The sequence below is a fragment of the Dicentrarchus labrax genome, unplaced genomic scaffold (assembly GCF_905237075.1).
Source record: "Dicentrarchus labrax unplaced genomic scaffold, dlabrax2021, whole genome shotgun sequence".
Classification (NCBI taxonomy): Eukaryota; Metazoa; Chordata; class Actinopteri; family Moronidae; genus Dicentrarchus; species Dicentrarchus labrax.
Window position 1 is genome coordinate 5,055,934 of NW_026136705.1, and position 19,070 is coordinate 5,075,003.

A 19,070-nucleotide genomic window follows, 5' to 3' on the forward strand; every position below is an offset into this window, starting at 1 on the left:
CTCAATACCCCATAACGACAAAGGGAAAACAGAGACGAATTCAAATAGACATGTGCTTTGGCTCTCTTCACTCTCACTTCTGTTTGTGATACTATTTCAGTTTCGCTCGTGCTCAGTCACTTGCTGCGGGTGGAGTTGTGGTCAAACTTGAAACCAAGAGTTGACATGCAAACATTCTGTGCTGGGGTGATGGGATATGTTTCTCTACAATAACGCTAACAACAGGCATCATCACCCAGGACAGCTTCAGTATTCCTGGGTGGTCCAGGATCAGCACATTGGACAGCGACAGTAACACAGCAGAATGTTGAGCTGAACCAATTCTTACATATTGCAACTTTCAAGAAGCAAAATTATTCATTTCATTCGGCAAATTTAAAACATCTTATCAGACATTGATCTAACAGAAAGACCAAATATCAAGACTTAAAATCGGGTGATTTGTGAAACAACAATGTTATAAATCGCTGGTGTTATTGTTTTACAACATTTTATTTTTAATTTTTAAGACTTTATGTGGGCTGCATACTTATAAAATGGTTTAAAGATATCTGTAATTTGAAATGCCTTTTTACCTCATATGTTACTACAATCACTTCAGATACGCATTAATGCATCAAAGGAAAATCTAATTAAATAAACTGTTGCATGTGTTTTGTTCTGTTGTGCTTAATTGAGATTGAGAACAAATTTAGCAATTAAAAACACAACTGACAACTCACTGCTGGAAAAATAGTTTATTGATGCAAAAGATGTTGACTTTAAAGCTGCAAATTCACCTGAATGATAATAATAATAATATAAATAATAATAATAATAATAATAATAATAATAATAATAATAATAATAATAATAATAATAATATAAATAGTAATAATAATAATACAAACTTAAAACACATAATTGTAAATCATAATACAAACAATAAAAAATAAGCTCAAATATTGTTTTTTCACAACTATAAAGTAGCATGTTAAAAAAGAAGTACAATACACAGTCGTACAATATTCTTCATAATCTGCAGTATGTATGGCAAGAGAGTAAAATAAAAAAGACAAAAACAATTTAGCTTCATGATATATCTGTGAGATGGAAAATAGTCAAAAGACTAAAAGGCCATATATTTGTGTGTAACATTTCTGAAATTAAACTTTTTTGACATTGACTGACATCAATTGAACTGCATGCTGACCCATAATGTGTGTGTGTGTGTGATGATTTCAATACAAACTCTGAGCATGACAGCAGTTTTTATCTTCACATCAGAGTAAACAGAGCTCTCCTCTGGTTCATGTTACTTCCCTGTTAAAACAATCAGACAAAAAAAAAACTTTATTGTCAAAAAATCTCTAAAGTATTCTATCAAATTAGAGGATTTCATAATAATCCCTTGTAATCATTCCCCTTAAATCAGATCATATTGAGACCTCCATCCCCCTCCAAGCCAAGACAGGATGTAAAAATTATAAAATAATCAGGCTGCAAGATTTTATTTTTTCACCTAGCATTTCAATTCAAAATAATGTAAATACATAATGCATTCAAAACATATTGTGGTGTTTTATCAATGGCCACAAGGTAGAGCTATTGATGCCATGCTTCAATAAGTAGTAGTTTTTGCCCCAATCCATCTAATTACTGTTGATTATTGTTGATGGTAGAATAAATACAGTGGGTCATCTGGGGAACATGAGGTCTGTACAACAGTTGATGAGATATTACTGTCTGGACTAAAGTGATATACTGTACCATTTTCAGTGTCTTCAGAGCCTTTGATTGATTCATAGAGAGAAACATCACCTACAGAGCAGTGGAAATCAAGACAAGTTCAGATGAATCTAATTAATTTTACAATACTATCTTGTGATATGATTGTCTGTTTAAAATAGTTAATGAGATATTTCAGTGTAGATCAAAGTGGTGAAGCCAACATTGCTGTGGTTAGAACCACAACACCAGTAGTATCTTGGGATGGTGGCTCAATAGTTAGCACACATCTCCCAACTTGAAGATTGCAGGTTCAAACAAACAAAGAAATAAGAATACCGAAAATATCATTTTAAGTAATTTAATCTTGTTTTAAGACTTCTGGTAGCCGGACATCCTGACGTATTTCAAGTGCACTGGCAGCCATATTTGCTTACTGCAAGCAAAAGAAAGCTCATATCTAAAATATTTTCACTTAGATTTGAGAGGGCATTGTTCAAAAAAGGTATGAACTGTACCGTTTTCAGTGTCTTCAGGACGTTTGATTGATTCATAGAGAGAAACATCACCTATAGAGCAGTGACAAGATTAATCAATTTAATTGCATGATACCAATTAAACATCATCAGATTTTTTTATGAATGTGTCTTTAAAGATAAAGATGCATATAAACACATATATATGATTAGTTTAAATGCTAACCATGGAGAAGGGTGGAGTATAGCTGAGCCTCATTCTGGTTGACCTCATGATTTGTGTCGGAGTCCTGATTGATGCTCTCAGACTGGTTTGACCTACAACATGAAGCAAATACAACAAATTTAAATAAGAACATGTAATGTATTGTTGTAATGTTCAAAATGAGAGAAGAGATTGTTCAACCAACCTGATACAGCATGAACCTGTGAAAAAAATCAAAAGATGTATGTGTCTTTGAATAATTAAAGCATAAAAAATCTAATATAAAATGAAATATATATGATATATTAAATAATAAATTATAATAGAAGAAGAAGGTTTCACCTTTGGATGGTCTGCAGCGATACAACAGGAGCAGAAGAATAATGAGAATGAATCCACAAACCAGCCCAACAATCATCAGTACAGGAGAGGAAGAGCTTTCAGGCCTGGACACTGCTATAATAATAAATAATACATAAGAACTGTTAAGAAACTTCAGAGTCATGTCACATCCAGCCATAGTAAAGACAAAACATACATATACATTTATAAATCTAGAAGTGTAAACAACTCATACACAATGGAAATCCCAGTTTTAATGCTATGCATGTGGTGAATGTGGAATGAAAATGCTGTATAGTACAATATATACACAAATATCTCAGTATACAGTGTGCTATTACCCATTCTCAATAAATTATGACCATCACAACCACTGATGCAGACTTTCTTCAGCTCAGAAGGAAACAGTCTTTTCTACTTAATGCAACAGTTGAAATTATCTGAAACTAATGATATTATAACGAAAATGCAGATAATGTTTAACCCTACTCACCATTAATTGACATCCAACTCTGTGCTGACACTTGTTGTGAGTATTGACACTTGTAGAAACCCTCATCTGACTTTGACACTGCAGAGATATTCAGCTCCCTTCTGGTATCATTTTGAATGAGTTTCTCATTTCGATAGAAAAACACATTGGACTCATTTGTTTGTCTTCTCAATCTGCAGCTCAGACTAACAGAATCTCCCTCAGTCACAGGATGGACAGGGCTCACCAGGATAATATCTGTTTCTGTAAAACAGTCAAAGAATATGAGGTTTCAGTCAGATCAGCTGGTTGAGAAAATATCACACATCACTGATATATTTTACCGAGTGATCATAAAGTCTGATGTTTTATCTTTTGTACATACAACTTATGTGTCTGTAAAGTACCATTTTACCAAATAAACAGCAGGCGTCTACAAGGTCCTACAAACTACACTGAAAACTTAAGTACAGATCACCCATAAAGTTACATAAATCTACTGTATGCTACATCCAATCCTCATCATAATAAGATGCTGAAATGGTTTTCAGTCTGAGTATAATCAAAAAGTGTACTGATTATTCATATTGCAAATTGAGTAAACGTGTTTTTATGTACTGAAAAGGAAGGTGGTTATTAAAAATTATGCATGGGAGTTAACTGAACTTGGCCTCTCGGATCAGATTATCTAGTCGAAGTAAATGCATAGAAATGTCATATTTAGTAGGCTCCTACCAATTAACCTCCCATGCTAAATTGTTTAAAGGTAATCAAGGTAAACATTTTGTTACAAATTAAAATTGAGTAGGAGGGCTACATTTATTTGTAAAATAATCTTTAGGAACAACAATACAATGACATGGATATTGAACTTTTTGTAATGTAATGTTGATGTTGTACACAACATAATTCTAATATATGCTGAAACACATAATGGGATGTTTAAAATCATTTATAAAAGGAAATATAATGAAACCATACTCTGTATAGTGATGTTGACGGTGTTGCTGAACTCTCCTGATCCAGACTCACACCAGTACACTGCATCACTCTGCCAGTAGCTCTCTATGTTGCATGTGGATCCAGTCATTCTCCCCCAGGAGGAGCAGTATGGCCGGTATCTGTTCTCAGGAAACCTCCTCACTCTCCACTCAGTAGAGTTTCCCTCACAGTTCACTGAGACAGAGTCAGAGGTGAAGTGTTGCACTCTGTCAGGACTCACTGTGAGAGACGCTGATGGATGAAAATCTGGAAAACAACATGTAATAATGGATCAAACAGAGCACAGTGTTTTTAAGATTAATAATGTAAATATGTACTGCTTTTTTTTTTGTAGAGGATTAATGCAAACATTACAACACAGTTCAGTGTTGTTGGTGAAACTATGATTTCCATCTTGAAAACCAGCTACCATTTGATTACATTTTAAATGATAAATGCTCTACTTTTACTTGCCATCTTTTAAAGATACAGGGGGATTCATGTTGCTGCATTGTCTCTATACACACTGAGTGTTTTCCTCTTATTGATCAGATTTGTCTCAGATGTCCAGCAGTTTGTTTATCTTGTACATTAACCTGCCTGTTGACTCATTGTAATGACGAGTTAAGTTTCAGTGAAAATCTCATATCTCTCTTTTTTGGTGTTTTTCGTGATAAAGTTAAAGTGTGAGGACAGAAGGAAACAAGAAAATTCTTCCCAGTCCAGTAAGAAACACCACATATTAAGGTGGAAAGCTGGAAATATCATAAAGTCTTCTTATACTCAAACTGCTATGAACAGCGGGATTATCGCCAAGCAGAGAATCAACCGCATGTTTGCCCTCTCTAATCAACATGAATTTATCTCTCTGCAGTTCAACCGACAGTACTTTCTCCATCTCAATACCCTGTCGCATATTTTTAATGGTGACTTTTTTCTCCATCTCTGATTTCATGCACAGCACAACCAACTATTTCTGCTGCTCCAATGTGAATCTAGCACCAGGACTCTTCAGTGTGCATGGAGGAAGGACCAGCCTCTGCAGGGCCCAACAGAGACCGCTTCTTCCTACAACAGTAACACATTCATCTTTAACAAATTCATTTTCAAGTTTCACATCACTGTCTATTTTACTCTTCTATCCCCAACATCAGCTTTATAATAGTCAGCTATTTTAACCAACTGATCCTTTGTACACTCATCTAAAACCTCTTCAGCTACAAACGCTTTTACGACTTCATCACAAGAGCACACAGGAGAATGGGAATGCAATGTGTTAGGACCCACCAGTGCGCACAAAAGGCAGACACAGCCTCCTACTGGGCTTCTCTCTATCTGACTACCTAACCATAATCTAGCTCCATAACTCCCCTCTAGTCTTCATGAGGAGGTACTCGAGCACTGCAGCCCGCTGGTCCGAGAGAGGCGACCAAAAGAACAGCAACCACCCCGAAACCACGGATATCTCAATGTACACACCAATTATTTGTTAACATAGGTGTTAGTTTTCAATATAGCTACTTTATGTTGGTCACAGACAGAAAATAGATGACATAACATCTGCTTCTTGAGAGGACAGACAGAAACAAACTGACCTCCAGACCACACAAACTTGGGTTCACTATAGTCAGTGTAATACACTGGATCTCCTCTTCCAGCTCTGCACTTATATCCTGCTGTGTGTGTCGGTCCATGTACGATGTAGGAATCCTGTTCAGTCCCATTGCTGCTGCCAGGTAGCAGCTCAGAGCTATAGTAGTATGATAGATCAGGAACAGCCTTATACCAGTAGAACCTCCATCCTGCAGATGGATCTTTAATACTGCAGTTCAGAGTTACAGAGTCTCCAGGACTCAGCCATAATGGAGACACAGTGAGGACAGACTGAGGTTCTGTTGGAAAGTGGTTCAGAATGTAAACATGTATCAATAGTGGATCAAATGCATCCTGTACAATCAGTACATACAAACTTGAAGATTTACTTTACTTAAAACACATATCAACCAAACAGCCATTTAGTGAACTGTATAATATCAAAATAAATATGATGAGACTTACTGTCTAATACTGTCAATTTGATGGGATCACTCCACTCTGTTGAAGACTGTTGAGCATGTTTCATTCTGCCCTTACAGCTGTACTCTCCACTGTGGGATACAGTAGCAGACCAAATACTGTGTTCATTTTGATGTAAAGGTTTTTCTGAGCTGTTTGTTTTCCATTCATACATCCACTCAGTGTCTCCTCCGTCCTTGATCTCACATCTGAGAGAGATTTTCTCTGCGCTGTGTATTTCAGACCAGTTCGGTTGCAGAGTCACAACAGCCTTGTTTGCAACTGTTCACAGGAAAGACACAAAAATGAGAACATCATTCCATAGGCCTATTTGTAAATAATTAATTATGAATACAAGATAGTTGTCTGTTTCAAAACGAATTCCAGACTCACTAATTTTGTTGATTCTGATTGGATCACTGTACTCTGTGTAGTAAACTGGGTCTCCTCTTCCTCCTCTGCACCAGTAGAGTCCTCCCTGTGAGACACTGATTTGTCCAGCTGAGAGGAAGACAACATCTGGTGTGGTCAGAGGTTCAGAGGTTTTCTCTCCTCTGTACCAGAAGTATTTCCAACCAGATGATGATGGGTTCACAGAGCAGGTCAGTGTCACACTGACCCCTACAGGAATGTCTGTGTCATCAGCTCTCAGATGGGCCTTTGGTGTTTGTGCTGTTTAATTTAGAACAAAGACATAAAAAAGGAAATTACTGTCACTCTGATTTAATCCAATGTAAATAGAGCAGCCCCCACAGGTAAGAAATGTTAACATGCCTTTAATTTATAGACTGGATACATAATAGTTTAATTCTTGAAAAGGAGCCCTGTTGCTGTTTCTGGTCTGTATCTGTAATGTAACTAACCAGGAGCACAATTCACCACATTTGCAACAAGAAAGCAGCATTTTGCAACATGAGATATTTTCCTAATTTTGACACAGAAATCAAAACAAACATAAAGATTCAGCATGTTGTTATCACCCCCAGTCATATTTGTATTTTAGTGATTTTTGTGCTGTTTCCCCTCCTGTCTGAGGGTAGGGCTCTTCACCATCTCTTCTCTGACCAACCAGACTGTGCCGTGCTACTAAGTGATTGATCTCTGTTGAATACAATTTAAATATCTTCAAGAAGAGCAATCCTGGGAGCTGTATGGGTGAGAAGACCTTCTTCTATCTATTTCTCTTGTTTATGTTAGGGGGAGGTAAGATTTCTGTCTTTTGTTTTCTTTTGTGAATTAGGTAAATGAATCTGTAAAATTATACATTGTTATGTTTATTGTTTTGGCCATGCTCTCCCCAACGCCTGTTCTATCCTGATTATATTCATAAATCAATTCTGTTTGGACTGCAACTGCTGTAGCACTGGTTATCCTTGGGAGTGGGGAAAGAGAGGATTCATTTTTATTCTACGCTCACGTTCCTCCTAGGCCAAGCAGAGCAATGTGCTGCTATATCTTTCATACTCTTTCTCAAGTCCTGTTTTGCACAAACCTAGAAATTCTATGAATTTACTAAATAAAATAAATATATAAAATGTTAGTTGTATAATAATTTGCTGCTACTGAATGTGACATTTGTGAAGGCAAAATCTTTGTTCGAGTGTAGAAAAGCTAAGCTTTTTTTATATACATTCTATTTATCCTTTATATGTACCCACTCATCCTTTGCAGGGTCTTAGGGAGCTGGATCCTATCCCAGCTCATGCTGGGTGAGAGCAAGGTTACACCCTGCAGGTTGTCAGTCTATCAAAGGGTTAATACATTACACAAACAACCATGAACATTAACACCTGTAGGCAATGTAGATTAGCCAGTTAGGCAATTAATCTTACTAACAGTTGATCAACCAAATCAGGGAGTTAACTCAACCAGTTGCATTAAAGTTAGGTTTGTTATAGAACCTTCTTACTGTTGGGGAACAGTGCTAACTGCACCATTGTTCTACCCGATAAGTAACTTTATTATTGTTTGTTCATTAGAGTATATTTATCTGTGAATATTTATATTTCAAGAGAATACTTTGATTACTAGATACTTTTTCAGTTCCCATACAAAAAAAAAATGTTTTACTGAGCTAACATTAAGAGACTTTATTATTGTTGGAGCGAGAAATGTTTTTATTTTTGATAAACAGACATTAAAAACATGACATTATCATTATGGATGAAAGACAGTCCAACTTACATGATACAGTCAGTCTGGTGTAGTCACTCCAGTCTGTTGAGTAATATGAGTCCCTCCTACCCTTACAGCTGTACTCTCCACTGTGGGATACAGTAGCAAACCAAATACTGTGTTCATTTTGATTTGAAGGTTTTTCTGAGCTGGTTGTTTTCCATTCATACGTCCACTCAGTGTCTGCTCTGTCCTTGATCTCACATCTGAGAGTGATCTTCTCTCCTCTGTATATTTCAGACCAGTTTGGTTGCAGAGTCACAACAGCCTTGTTTGCAGCTGTTCACAGGAAAGACACAAAAATGAAAACATCATTCCATAGGCCTATTTGTAAACCATAAGTTATGAATACAAGATCATTTTCTGTTTCAAAAACAAATGTCAGACTTACTAATTGTGTTGATACTGATTGAATCACTGTAGTCTGTGTAGTAAACTGGGACTCCTCTTCCTCCTCTGCACCAGTAGAGTCCTCCCTGTGAGACTCTGATTTGTCCAGTTGAGAGGAAGACAACATCTGGTGTGGTCAGAGGTTCAGAGGTTTTCTCTCCTCTGTACCAGAAGTATTTCCAACCAGATGATGATGGGTTCACAGAGCAGGTCAGTGTCACACTGACCCCTACAGGAATGTCTGTGTCATCAGCTCTCAGATGGGCCTTTGGTGTTTGTGCTGTTTAATTTAGAACAAAGACATAAAAAAGGAAATTACTGTCACTGTGATTTAATCCAATGTAAATAGAGCAGCCCCCACAGGTAAGAAATGTTAACATGCCTTTAATTTATAGACTGGATACACAATAGTTTAATTCTTGAAAAGGAGCCCTGTTGCTGTTTCTGGTCTGTATCTGTAATGTAACTAACCAGGAGCACAATTCACCACATTTGCAACAAGAAAGCAGCATTTTGCAACATGAGATATTTTCCTCATTTTCACACAGCAATTAAAACAAATATGATAGTTTGGTGAGCCCTATAGGGACTTGCAAATTTATCAGCAAGCAGAAATCATTAATGAAATTTGACACTGCCATTTGTGATCTGTGTGAATAACATGATGAATCTTTTTTTTGTGTTTTGATTGTTTGTAGGGATGCTCGATATTGGCTTTTCTCCCGCTATACGATATTCCGATATTGTCCAACCCCGGGCCCTCATTAAATTATGGAATAATCTTTTTACATTTTTTAAAATAGGCCTATTTGTGGAAAAACAATTGTAATATTTGAGTAACATAACATCTTTTTATTTGTGTTCTTCCTAATTGTCCTTGAAATAGTGGTCAAGAACCCCCCACCCCCAACACAAAAATGGTTTGGCCACTTATCGAAATTTGATGCTGTCGTTGATTTGAAGTTCAGTACGCTAAAAAAGTCCGGTCAGCACAAGTCTGGTGCTCAGAAAAGGAAAGAAAAGAGAAGAGAAGAAGAAAATAAAGAGGCCTTAGAGATTTTAAGTATTTAAAAAAAGGTGGTGACGGTGAAGCTGGAACTGGTAAAGGTAACGTAGAGCAAGGTAAGAAACAGCGCAGCCAACGTTTAGCAGCCTTGTAACGTAACCTAACAGGACAGCTCTAATGTTAACGTCCATCAGCCTGTATAAAAGCCTGACACAACATCTCCGACAGAAACAGTTGAGTTTGGTAGCTCCGTCAAAGAGGATGAGACAGAGAGGAGAGAGATCCAGCTGCAGGCAGGTGACAGAGAGAATGATGCAGGAGGGGCCCGCTGCCCCACAACGGAGGGACAGAGTCAGGCTACCGGTGAGAGAGAGAGAGAGAGAGAGAGAGAGAGAGAGAGAGAGAGATCACAGTGGAGCGGGAGGGGCCCGCTGCCCCGTCGGAGAGTCTGAGCGGGATGGATCAGAGATCACACTCTTAATTTCAGTGATCCTGCATTATCGCCAACTAGAATGACCGACTCTGACAGAGTGAACCTCGTACGTGTGATGGCACCTTTCTCAGAGAGGACAAAGGAATTGCCAGCAGATGCAGAGGGCAGTAACTATTTGACATATTCCACATCCCACAATGGAAGGGAAAAAAATCGATAGGGACTGGATAGTATAGCAGCTCAAAAAAGGCCTTGTTTTGCCTACCATGCTTGCTGTTCTCCTTTGAAGTAGAGAAAAAGTCAACTAGTGCACTAAATTCCAGAAATTTACAGAAAGCTTTATGAGAGATTTCCAGAACATGAAAGAAACCGTGCACACAAACATTGTTATTGGAAGGAGAGGAAGAGCAGAGGAGAGGAAGAGCAGAGGAAAAGGAGAGATCTGGGCGTGGGGGGCCCATCTAAGATTATCTCGTCCCGGGCCCAGGCAAGACTGTCAGCTGGCCTGCCGATATCACCCGATACCGATATCACCCGATACTGATATCACCCGATACCGATATCTGCAGGCTTTTTACACCAAAACTGTGAAATGGAACTTGCTGATGCTGGCTTCATTCTCTCTTTTCCCTGACTCTCAATCAAACTGCGCTACCAAAATGTGTCATACAATGTTATATATATCCAATATAACAGTTTTGAACATCTGAGTCCAGTTGGGTTGAAGGGTCAGAAGGACCCTGTTAATGGTAAATGGACCTGTCCCATCGGGAGCAATTTGGGGTTCAGTATCTTGCTGAAGGATACTTCGACATGTGGCACCAGAAGCCGGGGATCGAACCCACAACCTTCCGATTAAGGAACGACCCGCTCTGCCTCTGAGCCACAGCCACCCATCAAGAACTGCTGACATGAAAATACCCAGTTAGGACACAAAAAAGGATTATAAACTAAACAAGTAAATTGAAAGTAAAAAATCCTAATAAATTTAAGATATTTAGAAGCTTCAGATGTCAAATAATTATACACATATTAGCAATAAATGATATAAATAAGTACATTTTAAATACACCGTTATACTCACCTGCTTATTCAACCACAATAGTTAAGAATAGGGATGCTCGATATTGGCTTTTCTGCCGATATTCGATATTCGGATATTGTCCAACTCTAAATTTCCGATGCCGATATCACCCGATACCGATGTATGCAGGCTTTTTACACCAAAACTGTTCGATAACAACATAACATATCTCCTATTGTGGAATTAACACATTATGTATAATTTTATTGTGATGCCCTACTGGATGCATACATTAATGCAACATGGCTTTCCAAATGTAAACACTGTCTGTGCAAAATAAGAGAACAACTTCAACTTTCATTGTATTAATACTGAAAAGAGCGCTAACGCTAATCACTAGCTAAGCACTAGCTTTGGTTAATGTGTTTAATTGTATTATGCTCCTGAAGGAGTGCTAATGTAAATTCTAAGCCAATTGTTAGTTTGGTTAAGGAACAGCTCATAGCAGGGTAAAATATTTAAGGTGCATTGCACTTATTTTGTGTTAATATTAAAATCATTCAGCTTTAAATTGTTTGCTTGTTAGCCACGGTTAGCAACCAACCAGTCTAGTTGTTGTTGTTATACGTCATCTAGAGGGCGCCGGTAAACGTCCCATGCTGCGTTCATGCAGGCTCGGAAATGCTGAAGCCAACAGAACAAACATCGGTTATAAAAACCCGATACCAATAATTCCCGATATTACATTGTTTTAGTGATTATCAGCCCATAATATCGGAGGGCCGATATTATCGGACATCCCTAATTGTTTGATTAAAGATTCAACATGTTGTTATGACTCTGTGTCATATTTGTATTTGAGTGATTGTGAGTGTTTGTGCTGTTCTCCCTCCTGTCTGAGGGTGGTGCTCTTCACACTGTTCTGTGTTTTCCTCAGTTTGTTGAATTGCAGGTTGTGGCTGGTGATTGGACGGGAGAACGAATGTGGTTACTTTAAAATGGAACTTGCTTCATTCTCTCTTTTCCCTGACTGTCAATCAAACTGTGCTGTGCCAAAATGTGTCGTGCTACCAAGTGTCTAATCTCTGAAGTATCTTGTAAAAGAGCAGACCTTACAGCTCTTTGGGTAAGAAAACCTTTTGTTAATTTATTTTCCCCTGTTTATGTTAAGGACGAAGTACGATGCCTGTGTTTTCTTTTGTTTTTTTTTAGGTAAGTATCATAAAATGATATATGGTTCTGTTAACTGTTTTGGTCATTCTCTCCCCTACGCCTGTTCTACCCTGATTTGGCATAAATTAATTCTGTTTGGACTTCATCTGCTGCAGCACTGGTTATCCTTGGGAGTGGGGAAAGAGGGGAGTCGTTTTTCTTTCATGCTCACGTTCCCCCCATAGGCCGAGCATAACAATAGGTTGATATTACATTCAGACTTTTCTCAGGTCCTGTTTTGCACAAACGCGGAAATTCTATGAATTCATAAAATAAAATAAATATATAAAATGTTAGTTGTATGATAATTTGCTGCTGCACTAGTAAAAGTTACATTTATGTAGGGCCTTTGGCAAAAAAGGAAATTACTGTCACTGTGATTTTGTCCAGTTTAAATAGTGCAGCCCCCAAAGGGAAGAAATAGTTTAATTTGTAGACTTTAACTTTCATTAAGTTATATTATTAATACTAACGTTGAATTGAATTCATACACTGCATACAGTATATACTAATTTAATTCTGACAAAGGGCGTCTGTTTCTGTTTCTGGTCTGTATCTCTGCTGTAACTAACCAATGCATGCAATTTACAATAAGCAAGGTACATTTTGCAACATGAGATATTTTCCTCATTTTGACACAGAAATCAAAACAAATATTTGTATTTTAGTGATTTCTGTGCTGTTTCCCCTCCTGTCTGAGGGTGGGGCTCTTCACCGTCTCTTCTCTGACCAACCAGACCGTGCAGTGCTACTAAGTGATTGATCTCTGCTGAATACAATTTAAATATCTTCAAGAAGAGCAGTCCTGGGAGCTGTATGGGTGAGAAGACCTTTTGTTGATCTATTTCTCTTGTTTATGTTGATATAGATGTCTGTCTTTTGTTTTCTTTTGTGAATTAGGTAAATTAGTCTGTAAAATTATACATTGTTATGTTTATTGTTTTGGCCATGCTCTCCCCAACGCCTGTTCTATCCTGATCATATTCATAAATCAATTCTGTTTAGACTGCATCTGCTGTAGCACTGGTTATCCTTGGGAGTGGGGAAAGAGAGGATTCATTTTTATTCTACGCTCACGTTCTTCCTACGCCAAGCAGAGCAATGTGCTGCTATATCTTTCATACTCTTTCTCAAGTCCTGTTTTGCACAAACCTAGAAATTCTATGAATTTACAAAATAAAATTAATATATAAAATTTTAGTTGTATAATAATTTGCTGCTACTGAATGTGACATTTGTGAAGGCAAAAACATTTGTTCAAGTGTAGAAGAGCTAAGCTTTTTTTAATATACATTCTATTTATCCTTTATATGTACCCACTCATTCTTTGCAGGGTCTTAGGGAGCTGGATCCTATCCCAGGGTGAGAGCAAGGTTACACCCTGGACAGGTTGTCAGTCTATCAAAGGGTTAATACATTACACAAACAACCATGAACACTAACTCCTGCAGGCAATGTAGATTAGCCAGTTAGGCAATTAATCTTACTAACAGTTGATCAAACAAACCAGTGAGTTAACTCAACCAGTTGCATTAAAGTTAGGTTTGTTATAGAACCTTCTTACTGTTGGGGAACAGTGCTAACTGCACCATTGTTCAACCCGATAAGTAACTTTATTATTCTTTGTTCATTAGAGTATATTTATCTGTGAATATTTATATTTCAAGAGAATACTTTGATTACTAGATAATTGTTTTACTGAGCTAACATTAAGAGACTTTATTATTGTTGGAGCGATAAATGTTTTTATTTTTGATAAATAAACATTAAAAACATGACATTATCATTATGGATGAAAGACAGTCCAACTTACATGATACAGTCAGTCTGATGTAGTCACTCCAGTCTGTTGAGGAATATGAGTCCCTCCTGCCCTTACAGCTGTACTCTCCACTGTGGGACCACTGAGCTCTGCTAATGCTGTATTCATTGTTTGTTTGAAGTTTTTTTGATCTGGGTGGTTTCCATTCATACGTCCACTCAGTGTCTCCTCCGTCCTTGATCTCACATCTGAGAGTGATCTTCTCTCCTCTGTATATTTCAGACCAGTTTGGTTGCAGAGTCACTACAGCCTTGTTTGCAACTGTTCACAGGAAAGACACAAAAATGAGAACATCATTCCATAGGCCTATTTATAAATAATTAATTATGAATACAAGATAGTTGTCTGTTTCAAAACGAATTCCAGACTCACTAATTTTGTTGATACTGATTGGATCACTGTACTCTGTGTAGTAAACTGGGTCTCCTCTTCCTCCTCTGCACCAGTAGAGTCCTCCCTGTGAGACTCTGATTTGTCCAGTTGAGAGGAAGACAACATCTGGTGTGGTCAGAGGTTCAGAGGTTTTCTTTCCTCTGTTCCAGAAGTATTTCCAACCAGATGATGATGGGTTCACAGAGCAGGTCAGTGTCACACTGACCCCTACAGAAATGTCTCTGTCATCAGCTCTCAGTTGGGCCTTTGGTGTTTGTGCTGTTTAATTTAGAACACAGACATAAAAAGGAAATTACTGTCTGATTTAATCTAATGTAAATAGAGCAGTCCCCACAGGTAAGAAATGTTAACATGCCTTTAATTTATAGACTGGATACACAATAGTTTAATTCTTGAAAAGGAGCCCTGTTGCTGTTTCTGGTCTGTATCTGTAATGTAACTAACCAGGAGCACAATTCACCACATTTGCACCAAGAAAGCAGCATTTTGCAACATGAGATATTTTCCTCATTTTCAAGCAGCATGTGTGAATAACATGATAAATCTTTTTTGTGTTTTGATTGTTTGATTAAAGATTCAGCATGTTGTTATGACTCTGTGTCATATTTGTATTTGAGTGATTGTGAGTGTTTGTGCTGTTCTCCCTCCTGTCTGAGGGTGGTGCTCTTCACACTGTTCTGTGTTTTCCTCAGTTTGTTGAATTGCAGGTTGTGGCTGGTGATTGGACGGGAGAACAAATGTGGTTACTTTAAAATGGAACTTGCTGATGCTGGCTTCATTCTCTCTTTTCCCTGACTCTCAATCAAACTGCGCTACCAAAATGTGTCATAAAATGTTATATGGTTTATATATATCCAATATAACAGTTTTGAATATCTGAGTCCAGTTGGGTTGAAGGGTCAGAAGGGCCCTGTTAATGGTAAATGGACCTGTCCCATCGGGAGCAATTTGGGGTTCAGTATCTTGCTCAAGGATACTTCGACATGTGGCACCAGGAGCCGGGGATCGAACCCACAACCTTCCGATTAAGGAACGACCCGCTCTGCCTCTGAGCCACAGCCACCCATCAAGAACTGCTGACATGAAAATACCCAGTGAAAAGGATTATAAACTAAACAAGTAAATTGAAAGTAAAAAATCCTAATAAATTTAAGATATTTAGAAGCTTCAGAAGTCAAATGATTATACACATATTAGCAATAAATGATATAAATAAGTACATTTTAAATACACCGTTATACTCACCTGCTTATTCAACCACAATAGTTAAGAATAGGGATGCTTGATATTGGCTTTTCTGCCGATATTCGATATTCCAATATTGTCCAACTCTCAATTTCCGATACCGATATCACCTGATACCGATATCTGCAGGCTTTTTACACCAAAACTGTTCGATAACAACATAACATATCCCCTATTGTGGAATTAACACATTATGTATAATTTTATTGTGATGCCCCACTGGATGCATACATAAATGCAACATGGCTTTCCAAATGTAAACACTGTCTGTGCAAAATAAGAGAACAACTTCAACTTTCATTGTATTAATACTGAAAAGAGCGCTAACGCTAATCGCTAGCTATGCACTAGCTTTGGTTAATGTGTTCGTGTTAATATTAAAATCATTCAGCTTTAAATTGTTTGCTTGTTAGCCAAGGTTGGCAACCAGCCAGTCTAGTTGTTGTTGTTGTTGTTATACGTCATCTAGAGCGTGCCGGTAAACGTCCCATGCTGCGTTCATGCAGGCTCGGAAATGCTGAAGCCAACAGAACAAACATCGGTTATAAAAACATGATACCGATAATTCCCGATATTACATTTTTTTAGTGAATATCGGCCAATAATATCGGAGGGCCGATATTAAAGGACATCCCTAGTTAAGAAGAATATTGTTTTTGCTTGACACATAGAGGATGGGTTCAGTTTTACTATTACTGTATATTTGGCTTTCACAAAGAAACATTTTCAGATGGTTTGTTGTAAAAACCGACCTATAATCTGCCCTTCTTTTCTTATTTTCCTCACATCCCTCCAGATTATAACACGTGCTGCGATTCATACCACAAGAAATAGGCAGGTCGAGGTTTCTTGTTTCAGAGCTTAAAAATAAGACTGAGTTTATATTTATGTTCACACACACAGTGTCAAACACAATGGGCATTGTAATATGGCTCATGAATAAGTAATTTGTGGCTGCTAAACTTGGTGGTAGTGATAATAACTTTACAGAACTGCCAGATACAATCACAAGTGGTGTTATTACTGATACAAACATACAGATCGAGTAATAGAGTTGAGAGATGCAGGAATATTTTTGAATAAGCATTAAAGCTGTTGTGAAGGTTTGTAGCGTCCTAAACATGTATTAAGACACTGGTTGGTTTGCAATTTGTCACTATTACTGACTTTGGTGAGTGAGTGAGTATTTAAAAAAACAGGAAAACAACTAGTCACCTTCAGCATGTCCAGAGAGGAGTGTATTCAGCACTAAAATAAAAATAAAAACTTCATCAGACAATTATCAAAGAAATATAAAATCCAACTATTGTTCAGTTAATCAGCAGCATCAAGCATTTCTGTGATGATATTCTGTGAGTTAGTAAAGAGGTAGGAAACAAAGATAAAATGTTTTCAAATGAAAAATATAAAATAACAAAAGCAATACATTTAAATCCAGAGCTATGTACATAACAATACCTTAGACCAGTGGTTCTCAACCTGGGGTGTTCCACAGGGCGTCCTCAGAAAAATGGGGAACAGCCATTATTGTGTTAACAAGAAGTTAGCCCAATGAGAGACTGTATAAGAATGACTCATTTGTTGGTGTCACACTCTTGACTGTTAATCTGCCAACATTGCACACAGTTATAGAATAACTGAATCTTATCTGATGGGGATCAATGAGACATTTTATCAAATACAGGTCCGGAGCCTGATGTGTATCAATTTGTCAGTCCTTGACACCAAAAAGGTTGAGAACCGCTGCCTTAGACACCATACAGTACATGCATAGTGCCAATATATAGTATAGTATATCAATAGTATTTAACACAGTCCTCCACTCTGAACCAAACCAAATCAGCAACCAAGTTTACGCTTATAAATCTATAAAACAAATGTTGACAAAAAAAAAAAAAATTTACAAAATCAGAAAGTCATTGATGTACTCACAGAATAACCCCAGCACACAGAGCAAAGTGTGCCCCATCTTCACATCCAGCACTGACACTGTCGCTCTGCTGCTCTGCTTCTGAAAAATGATTCTACTTTGCAATAATAAAGCAGAGAGAGAGAGAGAAGTTACATTTCATAGAACTGTGAGTTTTTATCAACTCCTCCTTCTGGGTATAGCCTGTCTGTTCTTCTTTCCCTTTTACACAAAACTCAAACTGCAGTGGTTTTGACCACATTGACATGTTCACACTTCCTGCCCACTGACTAGATACATTTTTGTGTCGACTGCACAAAGGTTTTCTGGTCCCAAAAAATGTTAGATTAAAAAATGTCATTAACATAATAAATACATAAATAAGAGTTATTATTGCAAATGCATGAAGAACATTGAATTTAATTATATCACACAATACACTAACATTGTGTTGTTAATTTGTGCATGTTCTATTCCAACTGTACTTGTATCAGTGCCTGTATTGCAATGAATGCATTCAGAAAGTATTCAGAGTCAGACCCCTGTCCCTATTTTTATTATTCATACGTTTTATAATGTTGCATTTAGTTTGGGTGCCTCAGAGATAACTTCAAACAAACATGTGCTCTGGCTCTTGTCACGCGCACCTCTGTTCATGAGACTATTTCAGTTGCATTCGAGCTCAGTCACTTCCTGTTGGTGAAGTCATGGCCAAACTTGAAACCAGTATTTTTCCCACTCAGCTTTATTTGTATAGCACCTTTCATACAGCCCAGTGCTTCACATAGCAACACTGAAACAACAGACCAAAAATAAAAACAATCAATGAATACAATTTTGCAAGACTAAAACTTAATGCAATGAAAACAATACAACGTAAAAAAAAAAAAAAAAAAAAGTCAATATAAGAAAAACTTAACTATAATATTACTCCAAATTAAAAGCCGGATGGATTTTTAATCCCCTTTTAAAAATACAGAGCGAGCTCACATAGTGAAAAGTGGACATATAAGGATTCTGTGCTGGGATGATCTCTGCAATTCCCCATGGATTACTAAGTGAGTATAACCTGTGGATGTCCCTTTTAAAACTGTGCTGTAGACAGGTAGGAACTTTATTAGACACAACAGGCTCCATTACCCAGGACAGCCTCAGCATTCCTGGAGGGTCTAGGATCAGCACCTTGGACAGCGACATTGGAATGTTTTCAAAGATCCACCAGA

At 37.5% G+C, this 19,070-nt stretch overlaps 1 protein-coding gene and 2 long non-coding RNA genes across 6 annotated transcripts in view; 1 reads left to right on the forward strand and 2 right to left on the reverse strand.

Annotated features, from left to right (window-relative positions):
• The window catches only part of LOC127363445 (obscurin-like), a 116,455-nt gene that overhangs the window by 32,752 nt on the left and 64,633 nt on the right, over window positions 1-19,070 (reverse strand). The window contains exons 6-14 of the mRNA XM_051399880.1: window positions 14,673-14,813; window positions 14,292-14,561; window positions 8,805-9,083; window positions 8,423-8,692; window positions 6,632-6,910; window positions 6,242-6,520; window positions 5,779-6,075; window positions 4,184-4,450; window positions 3,224-3,466 (exon numbers count right to left, since the gene is read on the reverse strand). Coding sequence (XP_051255840.1) covers window positions 3,224-3,466; window positions 4,184-4,450; window positions 5,779-6,075; window positions 6,242-6,520; window positions 6,632-6,910; window positions 8,423-8,692; window positions 8,805-9,083; window positions 14,292-14,561; window positions 14,673-14,813 — 2,325 coding nt within the window. The remainder of the gene's footprint in view (window positions 1-3,223; window positions 3,467-4,183; window positions 4,451-5,778; window positions 6,076-6,241; window positions 6,521-6,631; window positions 6,911-8,422; window positions 8,693-8,804; window positions 9,084-14,291; window positions 14,562-14,672; window positions 14,814-19,070) is intronic.
• The window catches only part of LOC127363450 (uncharacterized), a 95,714-nt gene that overhangs the window by 28,179 nt on the left and 48,465 nt on the right, over window positions 1-19,070 (forward strand). The window contains exon 3 of one of the 4 annotated variants that reach the window (XR_007884858.1): window positions 6,773-6,840. The exons of 1 other annotated variant lie outside the window; for it this stretch is intronic. This is a non-coding gene — a long non-coding RNA (uncharacterized LOC127363450). Of the gene's footprint in view, window positions 1-6,772; window positions 6,841-8,878; window positions 9,014-19,070 lie in introns of all 4 variants that reach the window. 2 more of the 4 variants (XR_007884859.1, XR_007884861.1) reach the window with 2 other exon arrangements.
• LOC127363454 (uncharacterized) lies at window positions 14,911-17,926 on the reverse strand. The gene is made up of 3 exons (XR_007884866.1): window positions 17,871-17,926; window positions 17,154-17,186; window positions 14,911-14,951 (listed from the first exon to the last, which is right to left on the reverse strand). It is a non-coding gene; the product is annotated as an uncharacterized LOC127363454 (long non-coding RNA).